This window comes from Muntiacus reevesi, chromosome 1 (assembly GCF_963930625.1).
Source record: "Muntiacus reevesi chromosome 1, mMunRee1.1, whole genome shotgun sequence".
Classification (NCBI taxonomy): Eukaryota; Metazoa; Chordata; class Mammalia; order Artiodactyla; family Cervidae; genus Muntiacus; species Muntiacus reevesi.
Window position 1 is genome coordinate 222,282,844 of NC_089249.1, and position 15,605 is coordinate 222,298,448.

Here is a 15,605-nt window from a genome sequence, read left to right on the forward strand (position 1 = left end):
TCGGGTTTAAAAAAGACTTGTTTAATTAAATACCAGGATGAGGCTAGGCAGGACAGGGGGCAGGGAGTCACCCGAAAGCAAAGTCCCTTAGGGCCCTCCCCCTCAACCCACCTCTAGAGGCCACAATTAAATGGCTGGAACCAGGTCCCAGTGACCACCGGTCCCTTCAGGCCCCCGGACACTGGGGAGGGGCGGAAGGGCGAGTTCTCAGCTCCCTGGGTCCTCAGACCACAGTCCACCTCCTGTGGAAAAGCACCGGCCAGCGCCGGGACAATACGGGGAGGGGGCATCCAGACGGACACAAAGGGAAACAAGGTTAGGCCCGCCCCACCCCTCCCCCCCACCCCGGGCTAAGGCATCTCACCATGGCACAGCCTCCCTCCCCGGGACCCTAGGCGCTGCCCCTGGATCCTGCCAGGGCCGGTTTGGGTCCACACTAGTGCCATCCAAACGCCCCAGCCCTCTACTGGGAGACAGGAAGTTTCTGGAACAGGTTGGGAGAATGCCACAGATCTGCAGCCAAAGGCTATGGAATAGGCCTTTTCACGGTAAGGGACAAGAGCCTGGGTCCCTTCCCATTCCAAGGCTGGGGTCTTCAGTCTCTGTCCAAAATGAAATCCTACCTCAGCCACAGTGGGAGGACCCCAGGAGGGGATGTGGCATTTATCCCTCCCCTACCCTAAGTTTAGACCACGGAAGATCCTCCCCCCACACCCACAACCCCTGAGGACAACAGACCACCCACAGGGGCCCAGATCAAGGAAGAGATTGGAGCCTGAAAAAATATTCTACCCGGTCCAAAAAAAATCGAGCTACACTTCCCGCCCCCGTGGGTGGGACCTCAACCGCGGGTCCAGGGGCCACCTGGTCACCACTGCCAGGGGAGCAGGATGGAGCCAGGGCCCAGGGCCTCTTCACCCCCAGCCGCAGTGCTGCGCAGGGGTCCATTTGGCCCAAAGGCTGTTCTGGTCCAAACAGGAGGGACTGATTGTCACAAGATGCTGCTCAAGGCCAGTGTCGGGGACTCTTCCCCTGCAGGAGGGAGGCCGGTGATGGCACCAGCTTCTCCCAATCTCTCACTCACACACTCGCACAACCACCCAGCGAGAGGCAGTGCAGCCCCCACTCCAGCAGACAGAGGACAATAAATAAGCCTGCATTTACTCGTATCCCGTGATACCACCCCCCCCCAAATGAGTCTAATTGCTCTTTGGAAGAACCCCCATTTCTCTCCCTCCCTACCCCAAGTCTCAGAAGCAAAATCAGGACCCTTTGTAGAGACCCTACCACTTCCCCCACCCCGCCCTGGAGGCTGGGGAGCTGAGGGGCCCCTCCCTTGGGCAGTGGGCCAGAGCCTGTGGACACCTGAGATTGAGTACCCGAATGGGGGCGGCCAGGCCGCACCCTGTTTCCCTGAACGTCTCCAATGGCTTTCAATGGGGTGAAGGGCTCCCGGGGCGGGGTATGGGGGGACAAGAGGCAGCCCACGCGGTAACCCCTAGTTCACCTATGGCTCTGCACACTTCATCCCAACCTGGAGAGAGGGGCCTGGGGGCCAGGTCTGAACGCTGGTTAGGGGGTGCCTTTCCTGGGGCACCTCCCCCCAAGGCCCACATGCCACCCAAAGCAGGGAGGTGGTAGGGAGAAGGGATGCCTTCTGGCCCCCCACCTAGGGTCCCTGTTCAACAGCTGGGAAGAGAGTTAACATCATGGCTATATACAGACACGGGGCCATGCTTCTCTGGAGAGCGACCTCCAAGGCCCAGATGACCCCGCTCCAGTCTCAGGCCCCCTCCTGGTTTTCTCGAGGGGGCAGGGGCAACTCGGGGGGGGCCCTCAGGGGGACACTGGAAGGGGCCGGTCTGGCAGTCAGTCCGAGCCCCACCAGGGCCCGGGACAGCAGGTGGGTTGCTGGTGCTCCATGCCCAGGCCCAGCGGGGGTGCACTCAGGGCGGCTGGAACAGGGCTCTACAGGCCGGCTGGGGCCGGGCTGGGCACTGGGCTGGGCGCAGGGCTGCCCGCCAGGCTGCAGGGCAGCGAGTCGCTGGGCGAGGTGCTGCGGGCGCCCTGGCGCCGGAGCAGTTCCGGGCGGAAGCCGGGGTGGCGGCGCGCGTGCTTGGTCAGGTGGTCGCTGCGGGTGAAGCGCTTGGAGCAGAGCGGGCAGGGGAAGCGCTTCTCGCCAGTGTGCGTCCGGTGGTGGCGGGCCAGCTCGTCAGAGCGTGCGAACTTCTTGTCGCATCCCGGCCAGTCGCAAGCGAAGGGGCGCTCACCTGCGTGGAGGACAGACAGTGGTCAGTGTGTGTGAGGAGAGAGCGCCGTCCCATCAGATCTCAAAGGGTGCTGGTCATTTGTCTCACCCTCCCTCCCCCGCAAAACTCGTTCGAGAGGCTGAATTCTGGGTGTGAATTTAAAACGTGTAAATGTATAAAGAAAGTGACCCCAGCTCATTTCCCGAACCCTGTGAATATCCCCTCGTCTATTTCCTACGACTAATGGTAATTACTAGCTTTCCCAGGTGGCGCCAGTTAAAGAATCCGCCTGCCAATGCAGAAGACAGTTCGATCCCTGGGTCGGGAAGATTCCCATGGAGAACATGGCAACCCACTCCAGTATACTTGCCTGAAGAATCCCATAGACAGAGGAGCCTAGTCGGCTACAGTCCATGGGGTCGCAAAGAGTCGACACGACTGAACCGACTGAGCACAATGGTAATTACAGACTGGGAGCAGCTGCCACGAGTTGAAAGGAAAACCTACAGAGACTCGGTTCTCCCAGGCCTGTCCGCCTACCTCTACCCCCAAGACGGCGTCACCTCGGTGACATGTGTCTCCCAACGTACTTGCCACACACGTGCCCGCTCCGATCTTAAGGCAACAGTTCTGCTGTCCCCGCCTCCGCGAAACTCCCTTCTACCTTTCCTGTGGGGCATTCCGAGGGCTCCCAGGTGCTGGCGATCCCAGCTAAGCCCCTTCCTCTGGGAAATGACCACCAGGGGCGCAGGTGCCGGGCATCATCTGGGCGGTTTCCCGTGCCTGAGGCCACCACTGACCCTTGTGGCCCTCTATGAGCAGAGGAACATGTGAAGGGACACCCCCAAACCCGGGCCGCGCTAGCAGGGTGGGAAGGGTCAGAAGGCGCGGCGGGGACTGCCCCTGGGTCCTGGCGCGGGAAGGGGCGGAGCCCGAGGCAGCCCAGGACTTGTCCCGCCCCCGCAGAGCAGAAGGCTAGGGGAGGGGCGGGCCGCCACCGGCAACTTCCTCCGCAGACCCCTCCCACCGCCAGGCCGGCCTCGCCCATCCTGCCCCGGCGGCCGCCGCCATCCCCGCCCGTCCCTTCCCGCCCATCCCGTAGGGGTCTCCGCCTTACGACAGTGCCGCCCGATCCCCTCTCCTCAACCGTCTATCGTCAGCGTGTCCCCAGCCGACTCGGGGGGACCTCCGCCACACCCGTCCTAGGGGCGGTGAGCTCCCCAGAGTTTGCACCCTCCGGGACCCAGCGCGGGGTACCTGGGACCCCCCAGACGTTGTGTGCCCAATGTGCAGGGGGTTTGCGGGGTGTGTTGGGGGGAACATATGCGGACAAGTGGGCAAGGTCTCTCCTCGCGGCATAAAATGGAACCCAGAAGAGGAAGGGGGGATGCCAGCTGGGGGACAAGAGACGGGGAGCCACAGTGGGGTAAGGGTAGGTTACACAATGGGAGGGCCACACCGGGCCCTGGGGACTTTGGTGACCCAGGCTGACCGTGCCTCAGAGAACACGCCCACCGCTGGGGGGAGGTGGCGAGGGAGACAGGCTTGAAGGGTGTCCTCTGCCAGGGATAAGAGAAGCGCCCTTATGGGGGAATACAGAGATGACCAGGAGCCAGCGGCAGGGGCCATGGGACAGAGCTCCAGCCGTGGGGGAGTGGGGGAGGGCTGGAATCTCAGAGTGACCCAGTGACATCTCCGCTGTGGAAGCAAGGCCTGCCTAGGGAGAAAGGCTAGGAGGGAGGAACCGCAGAGGGGCACCAGCAGACTTCCTTCAGAGAGGCTCCTACTATCACCCGCGGCCCAGGAGGCCCAGTAAAACCTCCCCTCCCCCATCCTTCCTCCTGGCCAGACTCGGGACACCCCCAGCACGGCACAGAAGGGTTCCAGTAGAAAACCCCCCAGAAGATTTCTTGTGGGATACCTGTCGGTTATGCTTGCAGCTGGGGGAGGGCAGGCCCCAGGGGGCTGCGAACCCAGAAGTGCTGGTGCCACCTCCCTGGGGGAGGGGAGTTGCGGGCCACAATCGTGCTGCTGGGGGGAGAGCAACTGTCCCCAAGACCACAGGTGGCCCCAAATCACCGAGGCTGTCCCCCACCAGCACTCGCCTCCCCTGGAACAATCCAAAAGGCAAAGTCCGCAGCAGCTGGGGGAGGGGTCGGGGCGGGGGCCTCCTCAACGGAATCACGGGGCTCAAAACAGTGCGGGAAAGGACCCCCCACCCCACTTGGGACCGAAGTCTGGGGGAGGGGGAGTCTGGCGATGGGGGCGGGGCTGCTGGCTTCCAAGCAGACAGTGGCGGGAGGGGGGAGGGACGCCCCTCCGTGGGGCATGCGTCCCCGTCGCCATCTTGCAGGGCGCAGGCGGGGAGGAGCGGAGGGGCTGGGGGGGCAGGTGGTGCCGGTGGGGGTGGGGGTGGGGGTGGGGGTGGGGGTGGGGGAGGGCCCTCCCGCCCGGGTTGGCTCACTTCCCCATTTAGGGCAACGGGGCTGGTCCCGCCTCCGTTCCTCCGCCCCGCAGCTCTCCTCCGCCACCACCCGCAGGTTGCGAGAGCCGTGCCGGGGCCCGTAGGGGCTGAATGCACGCAGCTGCCGGGAACACAGCTGCCGCACGTAGCTCGGCGGCGGCAAGGACAGCCGCAGGCCCAGCCGGCCCCGCTCACGTGGTCCCGCTTCCGCCGGGGCCGGGGGTCGCCCTGCCAGCTGGACGCCTGCCAGCCCCGCCCCACGCCGGGTTGCCCAGGAGTGCGGCGCACGTGCACACGTGGGTGGCCGTCCCGAAGCGCAGGTTTCCCGCCCCCACAACGTTAGACGAATGCCTGCAGGATGCCATGTCCTGCCACCCTCTCAGGCCACTGGCGGGGGTGGAAAGGGAGGTGGGGGTGGGCGTGTTGTAATATTCGGAAGCTCAGAGCCTGCCTGCACCTGGCCTGCCGCCTGTCTCCAGAGTCTACCTGGGCGCTGGAGAAGGATGCGGTGGGCGGGGCTGCGGTGGACTTGACCCTCTGACTTGGGCTGGGCTTTGGGGTGAACTCAGGACAGTCAGAAAATGAAGGCCAGGAGGTCCGGCCGACCGTGCGCCAGGCCTGGCTCAGCCTGCTCCGCCTTTGAAGAGGGCGTGGGGTGGGGCTGGGAAGCCGGTAACCCACCTCCCCGGGCTGGGGGCCAAGGATCCGACAGCTAACCTTCTCCGTGACCTCCGGAGGTCATCTCTAAGGAGGGGAAGGTGCAGCCCATAGCCAACCCTTGCATAAATGCCCACCTGCCAGGCGGACTGCACGGGGGGCGGGGCTCAGGTAAGGCAGCATCCAGGACAGCTGGAGAAGGCTGGGGCTGCAGTAGGTGGCAGGATGGGGGGCCGGAAGCAGGGAAGCTTTCCAAAGGAGATGGGGCTGAATAGGCCACAAAGAACCCAAAGGGCAGTACAGAGATGCAGCCAAAAGAATGGAAAATTGATGGTGAAGTCTGAAGAGCCATGTGCGCTGGCCATCCTGAAGGCTTTTCCAAGGACCAGCAGGCATGAGGATCCACTCTGTGATCTTAAATACCCCCCACATGTTAGCCCCCTTCCCCCAAACCCAAGACCTCCCACCTCCCTCCCTCCCAGTCCCCACTCTTCCTATAGGTTTTCCATTTCAATTGCTCTGCCAGTTGCACCAAAAGCTTATTAGGCAGAGATCTCCCAGGTTCTCATCTTCCCAGGTGGTACCTGGCAGCAGATCGCATCAGAGCCCCCTTCAAAGTATCTCCAAACCTCCCTGTCTCCAGGCCCTAGCTCTGGCTTGGAATGGTGAGGCCCCTCGCTGGTGCCGGAGCCAACTGCTCAGTGCTCTGCTCTCGGGCTCAGAGTCCAGGCTGAAGTCTTTACCGCAGCCTGGCTGCTCCTCACACCCGATTCCTGCTGCCTGGAACCTCTACTCCTTCCTCCATCCCATCTCTTCTCTACCCTTCAGAGCACACTCTCCTGGCGTACCCCCTCCACTCTCCCCATTCTCAGCTTTCCTATGCTGGAGCTCAGTCTCTCCTGGATGTGATCTCTGCCCCCAGCCAACCCTAAAGCTGAGGGCGCAAGCCTGGCCCCCCGAGGGTGCGTGATACACATGTGCAGAGTCTACAGGGCCCGAGTAGACAGAATGATGCTGGAGTGGCTGGCTCCAGCAGCAGCTAACCAGCAGCCAAATGTCCTGGTGCATCATCTGGTTTACCCCCCAACCCCCAGGTAGGAGCCACCCCCAGCCCTGTTTAGTTAAAAGGCGGGCCCCCTGCTGCCTCACACCCTGCCTCCCTCCCTGGGAACCCAGGCAGCCCTGGCTTTACCACAGCCCCACCCAAACTGGCATCTTCAGCGTCGGGGCTGGTGGCCCTCTCAGTGCCTAGGGCTGAGGGGTCACGGCCCCCTCAGGCCCCCAGAGCATGTGTGTTCCGGAGCCCTCTGTTCTGGAAATAGGACTGGGCGAGGATGGCTCCCTCCCTCTCCGAGAGGCCGGCTCCTCAGGCTGGTATCATGTGCCCACTCCCGGGCCATCTGGGCCACCTTTATCAGGAAGCCTGGGTGGGGGGTGGTTATCGCCCCCACAATGTTGGGGCACCCTCTCCACCCCCAAAAAATGTTGGGGCATCCTTCCCCGGCCCCCAGCTGGGGGTACAGGCACTGCAGGGCCAGTCCCAGCTGCTCACTGCATTACTGCCAAGAGGAGGGGGCTAGATGGGGAGGCAGTCCTGGGCACTTGCACCCCCCACCCCACCTCGGCACGGCCACACTCTGGCCCCCCAGATAAGCCAGTAGTCTCCTGAACACCACCTGCCCCTAGGGGCACTCATGGCTCTGCAAAGGGTAGAGGTGGGGTCTGCTTCCATACATAGCCCCCATGCCCGCTGCTGCCTCAGTCTCCCCTCCTGGGGGCCTGTTCAGCAAAAAATACCCCCACCTGCACCCCCCACCCTCCTCAGTCAGCACACAGGGGTTCCCCTGGCCACCTCTTGTCCCCAGTGTCATGGGGCTTCTCTTTGCCTCCACACCACAGCCCCACTCCTCAACCCCTCTCCTGGACCCTAATCCCATCCTCATAAACGGATTTTCCTCTGCAAAGCTGGCCTGCTTCCCCGCCCACCCCCACCCTGCCCTAGGGATTAACCAGATCGCTCACCTGCTCGGCCCCCTCCCCACCTTCCCCCAGAGTCTCTAGCCTCCCAGTCCACCCCCAGGGTCCCTGCCCCCACCCCCTGCAGCCATGGTGCTGCCTTTCTCCTGAGACACGCCCTTCCAGGCTGCAGTCAACCCACAGCATCCACCCGAGAAGCTGCTTCCTCCAGGAAGGCTTCTCCTCCATTACCACTGCTGTCACTGCCCCCCCACAACATTCCAGGGGTCCCGGGGGACAGGGATCAGGTCATCCCCACGGTGTCCCTCTCACACACAATCAACGCTCAGCTACTCTTTCTCAGACATAACCAGACAGGGGTCTCAACAGGAGAGATCCCGCAAGCCCTAGGGGACAGTGTGTGCTGTCTGAGAACATCTGTTATTGTCACAACTGAAGGTGCCCCAGATGGGGGCCAGGGAGGCTGCTGAACACCCTACAGTGGCCAGGATGCCCGACAGAGAATGACCTGGTCTAGGAGTGAGCAGTGCCAAAGACTAACAGTCCCCCCCACTCCAGATCTGAGCTCCTTGTGGGGAGGGGCCCTGAGCGCCCCAGGAGGTGCGGGGCATTGGGGGGCTCTGGGGCAGGAAAACAGTAGACGAGGGAGGTGGGGAGAGCAAGTAGACTGCCAGCTCGCCTCCGCCCCCGCCCCACCTCCCTCCCGCTCCATCTCGGTATCCATGGCAACCGCGTCAACATCTCCTGCAGCTTCCAAGTCTTTCCCTGCCCCACGCGGGAAGCAGGGGAGCTCATTGTAGGCCAGGGACTGCAGGCCAGACCCAGGGGACTGGAGGCCAGCCATCCTTGCTCCCAGCTGCTCCCCTGCAGCTGTGTGGCCCCGAGGAAGACCCCATCACCCCTCCACATCTTCCCACCCCAACCCTCTGTGCCAAATGGAGCAGAGACGATGACGGCTCCTGCTGGGTCTGCTTGCTCATCTGTAAAATGGGGCCAAGCCAGGAAGGGAGTTCTGTATACAGACAGAAGAGCTACTGTCAGGCAGTGATGGGGGGGGACAGGACCCCCTCCCAAAGACCCTTGGGGCACACTGGCTCCTGCAGCAGACAACCAGCATCTAATTAAGGCTGTTCATCAGATCTGTCCCCAGGTTTGCCCCTGGCAGTGGGCAACACCACTCTATTGTACAGATCTAAGACAGGCAAGACTTCCCCACCCCTGGGGGCTGGAAAAGCCAAAAGGCCTTGATACAGGGGCATTTGGTAAGGTAGAGTCTACTGGGCCTGAGTGCCAGAAAGATGCTGCATTAGCCATCATTAAGCATGAAGGTACCCCAAAGCATCCAAAACTGGAACCAAGGGAGCCTGGGTGCAGGACTTTGACTCTCAGCACCAGGGTGCCCCCCAGTGCCCAATTATTATCCCCCAGTTATTATCAAGGGAGCAAGGAATAGAGGAATGGCTCCTTGCCCTCCCCCACCCATCACTGGAACACCCCGACTCGGTCTCCTGGGTCTCAGTTTCTCTTTAAAGCCAGAAATGGCAACACTGACATACACACAGGCACTGGACAAGGGGTCCTTTCTCCTCCACGGGCGTAGGGGGCAGTCAACACTGCCTAGGGACTCACGGAGGTCCTTAAAACCCCAGCAAACCCTGGGAAAGTGTCCCTGCAGAGCCACAGTGGGAAGTGGCCTGCCCCCTCACTCTTCACCTGACCTAGAGAGCAGGACAGAGTGGGGGAGAAAAAACCAAGGCACCAGGGGGTCTGAGCCACTTTCAGGGGTCACACCATCCGTGTCTCTGCCACAATTCCAGGGCCAGCCCCGCCTCGGCCCTCCACGTGTCCCTACAACGGGAGCATGTCCACCGAGACATGTCCATGTGCCCTGTGGCCTGACGTGACCCACGTAAGGACCCTCAGGAGAAGCCGGTCAGAGGGCCCTTTATACAGACCAAAAACCCACCCAGAAGGGGAGGTCTAGTGGCAGAAAGTGGCAGAACGACCGAGTCCAAGCCCACGCCCACCCAGCCTCCCTGCCCTTCCCAACCGAAGGATCACCTCCAATGCTCAAGCTCAGGCTGGTGACCACCATCCCCTGGCCTCCAGTTCAAGAAAAAATTCTCAGGGTTGAAGGTGGGACTTTATAGGGAGAAATGGGAGGAGCCGCAAGAGAAAAAAGAGTGGGGTGCCCGAGTGAAAGGGTGGCCAGAGCCCCCTACCGCCGGGCTGAGCTGTGAGACGTGACAGTATCGCCGTGCCCTCCCCCACTCCGCCACCAAGCCTCCTCGGTTCCCGGAGCAGGTGGGAGGGATGGGAAACAGGGGGAAAACGTGACGCCCTCAGGGAGCCCCCTCCTCCTGAGGCTCAAGCCTTAACCCGCACTCCCAGCCTCGCCTTCCGCCTTATTAAAACACAGCAAAGGACAGAAAGAAAACGTGCCGGGCATCCCCCAACCTCGCCGAGCACCAGGTGCTCGGCCGCTCTCCGGGATGAATCCTCGCGGCCACCTCGGAGGCAGCGCCACGGTGCCTGCTGCCTTTCTACAGATAAGGAAACCAAGGCAGGGGAGGGGACGGGAACCTCAGAACTGAGCGCTTCGACCACGCTGCCCACCGCCCCGATCCGAAACCAACGGAAAACAAAAGAGAAACCAGGCCAAGGGCGAAGGGGACTACCCGGGAGCCCCGATCCAGCCCGTGGACCCCGCAGCAACGAGCAACCCACGAGCTCCTGCGGCTGCCTCTGCGCCCGCCATCCGCTCGCCGCCCGACCGCGTGGCCGCCACGCCCCCCGCGCGCGCCCCACCCACCGAGGCCCCGCCCCCCCGGCCGGCGCGGCGGCTGCCCGGGCGCGCCCCCCTCCCCGCCCCCGACGCGCCACGCAGTTTCGGGGTCCCGGCGGGGGAGGGGGCGTGGGAGACCGCCCCCGCGCGGGTCCAGCTCGCGATCGGGCTCACCTGTGTGCGTCCGCAGGTGCGACTTGAGGTGGGAGGACTTGTAGTACGCCTTAGCGCAGCCCGGGAAGGGACACCGGTGGCTCTTGGCGGCGGCGGGCGCGGCGCCGGGGGCGCGGCCGGAGGACGGGGACGAGGCGGCCGAAGAAGAGGAGGCGGGCGAGGCGCCCCCCGCAGCGGCGCTGGGCCCACCGCGCAGGTCGGCCAGGATGCTGGCGGCCAGCAGGTGGGGTGCGGCGGCGGCGGCGCCGGGGCCTGGGCCTAGGACAGCGGGGGCCGGCGGCGGCGGCCCAGGGGGTCCGGGCGGGGCGGCCTCGCGGCGCGGCGCGCGCACATCCAGGCCGGTGGCTGGGCCCGCGCCCTCGGGGCCCGGCCGCCCGCGGTGCACCACGGCACCCGAGGAAATGGCCATGAGCACGTCGGCGGCGAAGTAATCCACGCACGCCACGGCTGCCGACATGCCAAGCAGGGGCGGGCGGCGCGGCCGAGCGGGCGGAACGGAGGCGGCAGGAGCGGCGCCCGTCCGGCCGGTGGCGGCTGCTCAAGTGCGGGAGGAGGAGGAGGCCGGCGCGCGCCGCCGCCGCCGCCGCCCGCGCTCTGCCCGCCCCGCCCCGCCTGACGCGCCCTGACGCACCGGAGCCCGCGGGGGCGGCCGCGGCCCGCCCCGCCCGGAGGACGCCCCCTCGGGGCGCGCTGCCACGCCCCCCGCCCGGCGCGCCCTCCACCACCCTGCCCTCTGCGCGAGGCCTCCGGGGGCGGAGCCCGGGCCGAAGGAACCGCCCCCTGTCGCGCCCACTCTGGCTCCGCAGTACGCCCCCGTCCCTCCCCGAGCGCGCCTTCCCCACGCTGGGCAGCAGGCTGAGGAGCCAGCCCGCTCTGGCGCGCCTTTCCCTCAGTAGCTCCCTCCGGTTCGCTCCCAGAGCACCCCCTCCTCACTCCAGGAAGCTCCGCCCCGTCCCTGGTAGGGTCCCGCCTCCGGGGCGAATCCCGCCCCATCCCGGCACGCCCCTCCTTCCTTGGTTGGGTGGGCCCGCCCCCTAGGGCGAGCCCTTCCCTGCTCGGCGCGCGCCCCGCCTCCTCGCGGGCTCGCCCACCGCGCGCTAAGGCGCGCGGCCGGCGGGGTCCCGCCCCTTCCCCGGACGCTTCCACCCGGTCCAGGGCGCGCCCCAGGTCGGGATGGGGGAGGGGTCCGCTCCCCACGTGGCCCGGTGGGGTTGCTGAAGCGACCAGCCCCGCCCACCGGCCACGTGCGCGACCCTTCCCCCTCTCTTCTTCCCCAGCTTGTGGCCCTGCCGGACCGCGTGCCCTTGCGATTCCTCGCCCTTTCTTATGGGGGACCCCATCGCTTTTCTCGTAGACCCGTAGCTAGACTGGGGAGGGAGGAACTCCTCTCCTGGCTGTGTTGAGCGAGCTTGTGTTCGTTTCTCTTTTTGCGCCCCATTTGAGAGTTAGGAGGACCGGGGTCACAAAGGGCGGGCAGGGTTCGGGGTGCTTTGGGGAGAAAGAGTGGCTCAGCCTTGTCAGAATACGGGAGTCGGGAACTTCGCTCCCCGGCGCTGGCCTGGGATCTTTGGGGCGCGAACAGGGAAAGTGGGGCCTCGCCCCCAAGGACGTCCAGGCCAAATTGTTTAACTTCGTCGGTAACGCGGGAAAGCAGACGCCCGTGGTCCGCCTAACCCGCAGGTCTGAAGCAGCGGGCGGCGGAAGTGGGGCGATGGGGGTGGTCCCCTCCATTGCAGCCACGCCCCCGCCCCTTCCTAGGCTGGCCACGGGACGATGCAGTGGCCGAAGCGACCTCCAGGGGGCCTTCCGCCACGGGTTCGTCTTCTCAGTGACCCACCCAGGTCTGGGTGTGGACAGCAGCCGGACACTCTGGCCCAACCCCCATCCTAGGGCAGTATTCTCACACCCTCTCCATCTGCAGCAACCCCTCTCCCTCGCCCTGTGGCTTATATAGCCTGGCTCAGACCCTTGTCCCCAGGCCTGTCGCTATCCCTCGGGTCCATCTGGTTTAGGCCTGACCATCCTTGGTGGCGCCTTCCTCTCTGGGAGAGAGAGAGGTGTGCTGGAGCTTTGACTTCAGGCTGCAGTGACACTCAGCCCCTTCCTCTAGCATAGAAGCCCAGTCAGGACAACCACTGTCCAGGTAAGCACCCACTGGGCAATGGGGGTCAGCATTCCTGCTGGCCTTTGCCTCCCATGCCTTTGAAATTCAAACAGGGTGGACCACCTGGGCAGGCATTCACCCACCCCATCTCCACAGCCCTCCAGGGCCTCAGCACCCCAGCCCACAGGTGGTTCCCAGGCCCTGAGCCCAGCCTCTCCCAGGTCCAGGTAAGGCAGGAAGTGCTCTGCAGGCTGCTCCATAGGCCCCAGCTCACCCCAGCACGAGGGGAAGGAGCAGGACAAGAAGGAGGCAGGGACCCTTTGTCAGTTCCTTTCAGTGGTGTTTATTGGGCCCAGAGCAACATCACCCCCCATAGCCTTGCCCTCCAGGGACCCAGAGTCTATGGCAAGGCAACTGGGACTCAAACCTGATGCGTGGAGGGGTTGTGGAAGTATCCCAGAGCTGGCTCCACCTGGGGCCTGCTGTTCAAGGGGGCACCCAGAGGAAAGTGGGGCAGTAACTGAGGGGGACCTTCTCCCCACGGGCAAGGTGGGGGTTGGACCATGTCAGAGCAGTGGTCAGCACTGTCATCCTGGCAGGCCTCGTGGCCCTGGACAAGCCTCAAACACGCACCCACTCCCAGGGAGAATCAGGGTCATGGAGCTGTGGTTTTCATCTACCAGCCACTCTGCAGGCAGAAGACCCCAGCGGGGCCCACTCTCAACTCACAGTGTTTCTGTTCACACCCTGGGCCCAGGGGAATGTGAGTGACCCGTGGAGCCTGATGACCCTCCTGACCGTGTGCTCACTTCCACCTTAAGTTCTGTCACTCTGTCCTCACTACTACCCTTCAAGAGTTGTCAGCCCCATTTCATAGATGAAGTCAAGGCTGGGAGAGGATCCAGAAGTGGCCTGGAGCGGCTGCCTGCACACAGAGCTAAGAGGCAGCAGAGCATCTGTCCTGTCTGGGCAGCCACACAGTGGTCAGTCCTCTCTTTCTCCAGACCTCAGTTTACTGATCTATAAACAGGGGTCCATCTCCAGCCTTCCCTTCTGGAACCAAGGGGTTCACAGAGATCTCGCACCAGACCACGGGGCCCACAGAACTATGCTGCACAGGGGCAGACAGAGGAAGTTACAGAAGGGGAGGAGAAGATAACATACAGGGGGTCCCTGACAGGTCAGGGTCAGAATCAAGGCTGCGGTACAGATGTGTATGTGTGTATGTGTGTCTGCATGTATAGACATGCTGGAAGGGCCATAGCTTTTTTTTTTTAAACAGTGAAGTCTTTACTTTTCTTTTTTTTTTTAATTGGGATACAGTTACTTTACAATGTTGTTAGTTTCTGCTGTACAAAGAAGTGAATCAGCCATATGTATACACATATCCCCTCCCTCTTGGGTCTTCCTCCCACCCAAGTCTTTACTTTTCTCTATAGGTCAACCTTTTTATAATCCATGTGTATCTATTACTTCCATTTTGTTTTTGTTTTGATTTTTGGCTGTACCCCACAGCATGTGGGATCTTAGTTCATCAACCAGGGATCAAACCTGTGCCTAACCACTGGACCAGCAGGAAAGTCCCCCCGGAAATTTTTTTTTTTTTTTTGCCCCAGAAATATTCTTAAGGAAACAAGTATGTCTGTGTATGGCTGCACTGTTGTAATGGGAGAAAAGGAGAATGGACAGATGAACTTGAGTGTCGGTCACTGCATCACAGAGCACGTGGCCATGGGGGCCCAGGACACAGACAGGGTCGGCCACTGTGAGCGCCAGCTCACTGGAAGTCACGTGCCCCCTCACGCTGTGAACTCTTGGTGTTTCCACCTGTCTCGGCAGCCTATTGGTGCACAGTGGCCTCTGCTTGCCTGTCCATAGTGGTCACCTCCACAGGGGCCAGGAGGCACAAGAAAAGCGAGGGGACATGGTGGGGAGTAGGGGTGGGGGGGTCCATCTTCTCAGAGCAGCACACTGGGCAGGCAGATGCACCCATTTCTGCCACCTGCCTGGCACCAAGTGACCTTCAGCCTCTCCATGTGGGTCCTTCTTGTGGCTCTCAAAGGACCAAAGCCCCTATCCCTCCTGGAGATGAGGTTGCTGCACTTTGATGAGTGTTTTTTTTTTTAAGATTCACGCCCGTATTGCCTTGTCTGTAACCCATCCGTGTTTATTTCTAACATGTGTCAGATTACTCACTGCAGTCCAAGGGGTCGTCACACAGAGGAGATATAGTGGGCCCCTGGCCAGGCGTAGGCAGGCAGTGGGCATGTGGCTGTCTTCCCCCACGGGAGGCGCCAGGCCCCTCTCCCAGTTGCAGGGAGAGACCCAGGGCCCCCATATCCCTTCTCTAGGAGGCGGGAGGGAATAGGATCTGGCCTGCAGGATCAGGGCTCCTTCTCATCCCCACTCCTCGCTGGCCCGGGACCCTCCCTGAAAAGCATCCACCCCCAGAGTGCCTTTCAGATGGGCAGTTGCAGTGGGGATCACCCGTGAGTCTGGCCTCCCCGTGACCTTCTGATGGAGGTGACAAGCCCTCTTCTGTAACGCGGCAGGTTGGGTGGCACTCTGCTAGGCTTTGGAGAGCACCTGGCCCAGCTCTTCCCAGCTGTGACCGTGACCGCAGTCAGGCCCGTTTACCTCGCCAGCACATGCTGTGGACACGGACGTGGCTCTGACTTGTGTCCCTGGCCCTGGTGTCTAGCAGCACAGAGCTCGCTGTCTAGTTGGGGCATGCCTGTGTCCCGAGACCGTCTGAGCAGCAGAGTCCAGGCCTGAGCCCTGAGCAATCTCCCCTAAAGTGGGGACAGCAACCCCAGCAGCCCAGTGTTGTTGACGTTAAGATCCCCTTGTCACACGGCAGGAGCTTCAAAACTTAAGAAAGGGGGACCCCCACGCTAGGCTGGCACCCCCACCTCATTGGATTCCACGGTTAACAGGCTGGCCACAAACCAGACAGACATGTGCCTGCCTGGGGGAACACACAGGCCTGAGATGGGGACGCAGGGGGCCTTGAGAGGTGGCACCCACCCCGAGGCCCCTGCTCGTCAACTATAGCCACCAGGGGCTGAGGACACTTAACCCCCCCCACTCTTCTGGAACCTCTGAGGCCCCCAGTTCACATGGAGAACCAGAGGGGTGGGTCCCACCAGCTCAGTCTGACTGACAGGTAGTCAGTGAAGCAGGGTCCCCAGAGGA

General features: G+C 62.8%; 1 protein-coding gene across 2 annotated transcripts; it reads right to left on the bottom strand.

Annotated features, from left to right (window-relative positions):
* On the bottom strand, positions 1-10,901 carry KLF16 (KLF transcription factor 16). 2 transcript variants are annotated; one of them, XM_065918532.1, is made up of 2 exons: positions 10,307-10,901; positions 1-2,270 (listed from the first exon to the last, which is right to left on the bottom strand). In XM_065918532.1, the coding sequence occupies exons 1-2, from the start codon at positions 10,761-10,763 to the stop codon at positions 1,969-1,971; spliced, it is 759 nt and encodes a 252-aa protein (XP_065774604.1). In that variant the 5' UTR covers positions 10,764-10,901; the 3' UTR covers positions 1-1,968. The 2 variants fall into 2 exon arrangements, 1 of the variants encoding a protein (XP_065774604.1); XR_010660905.1 differs by lacking the exon at positions 10,307-10,901 and adding an exon at positions 2,840-3,157 and having other exon boundaries at positions 2,131-2,270.
* Between the last annotated feature and the right edge of the window lie 4,704 nt (positions 10,902-15,605).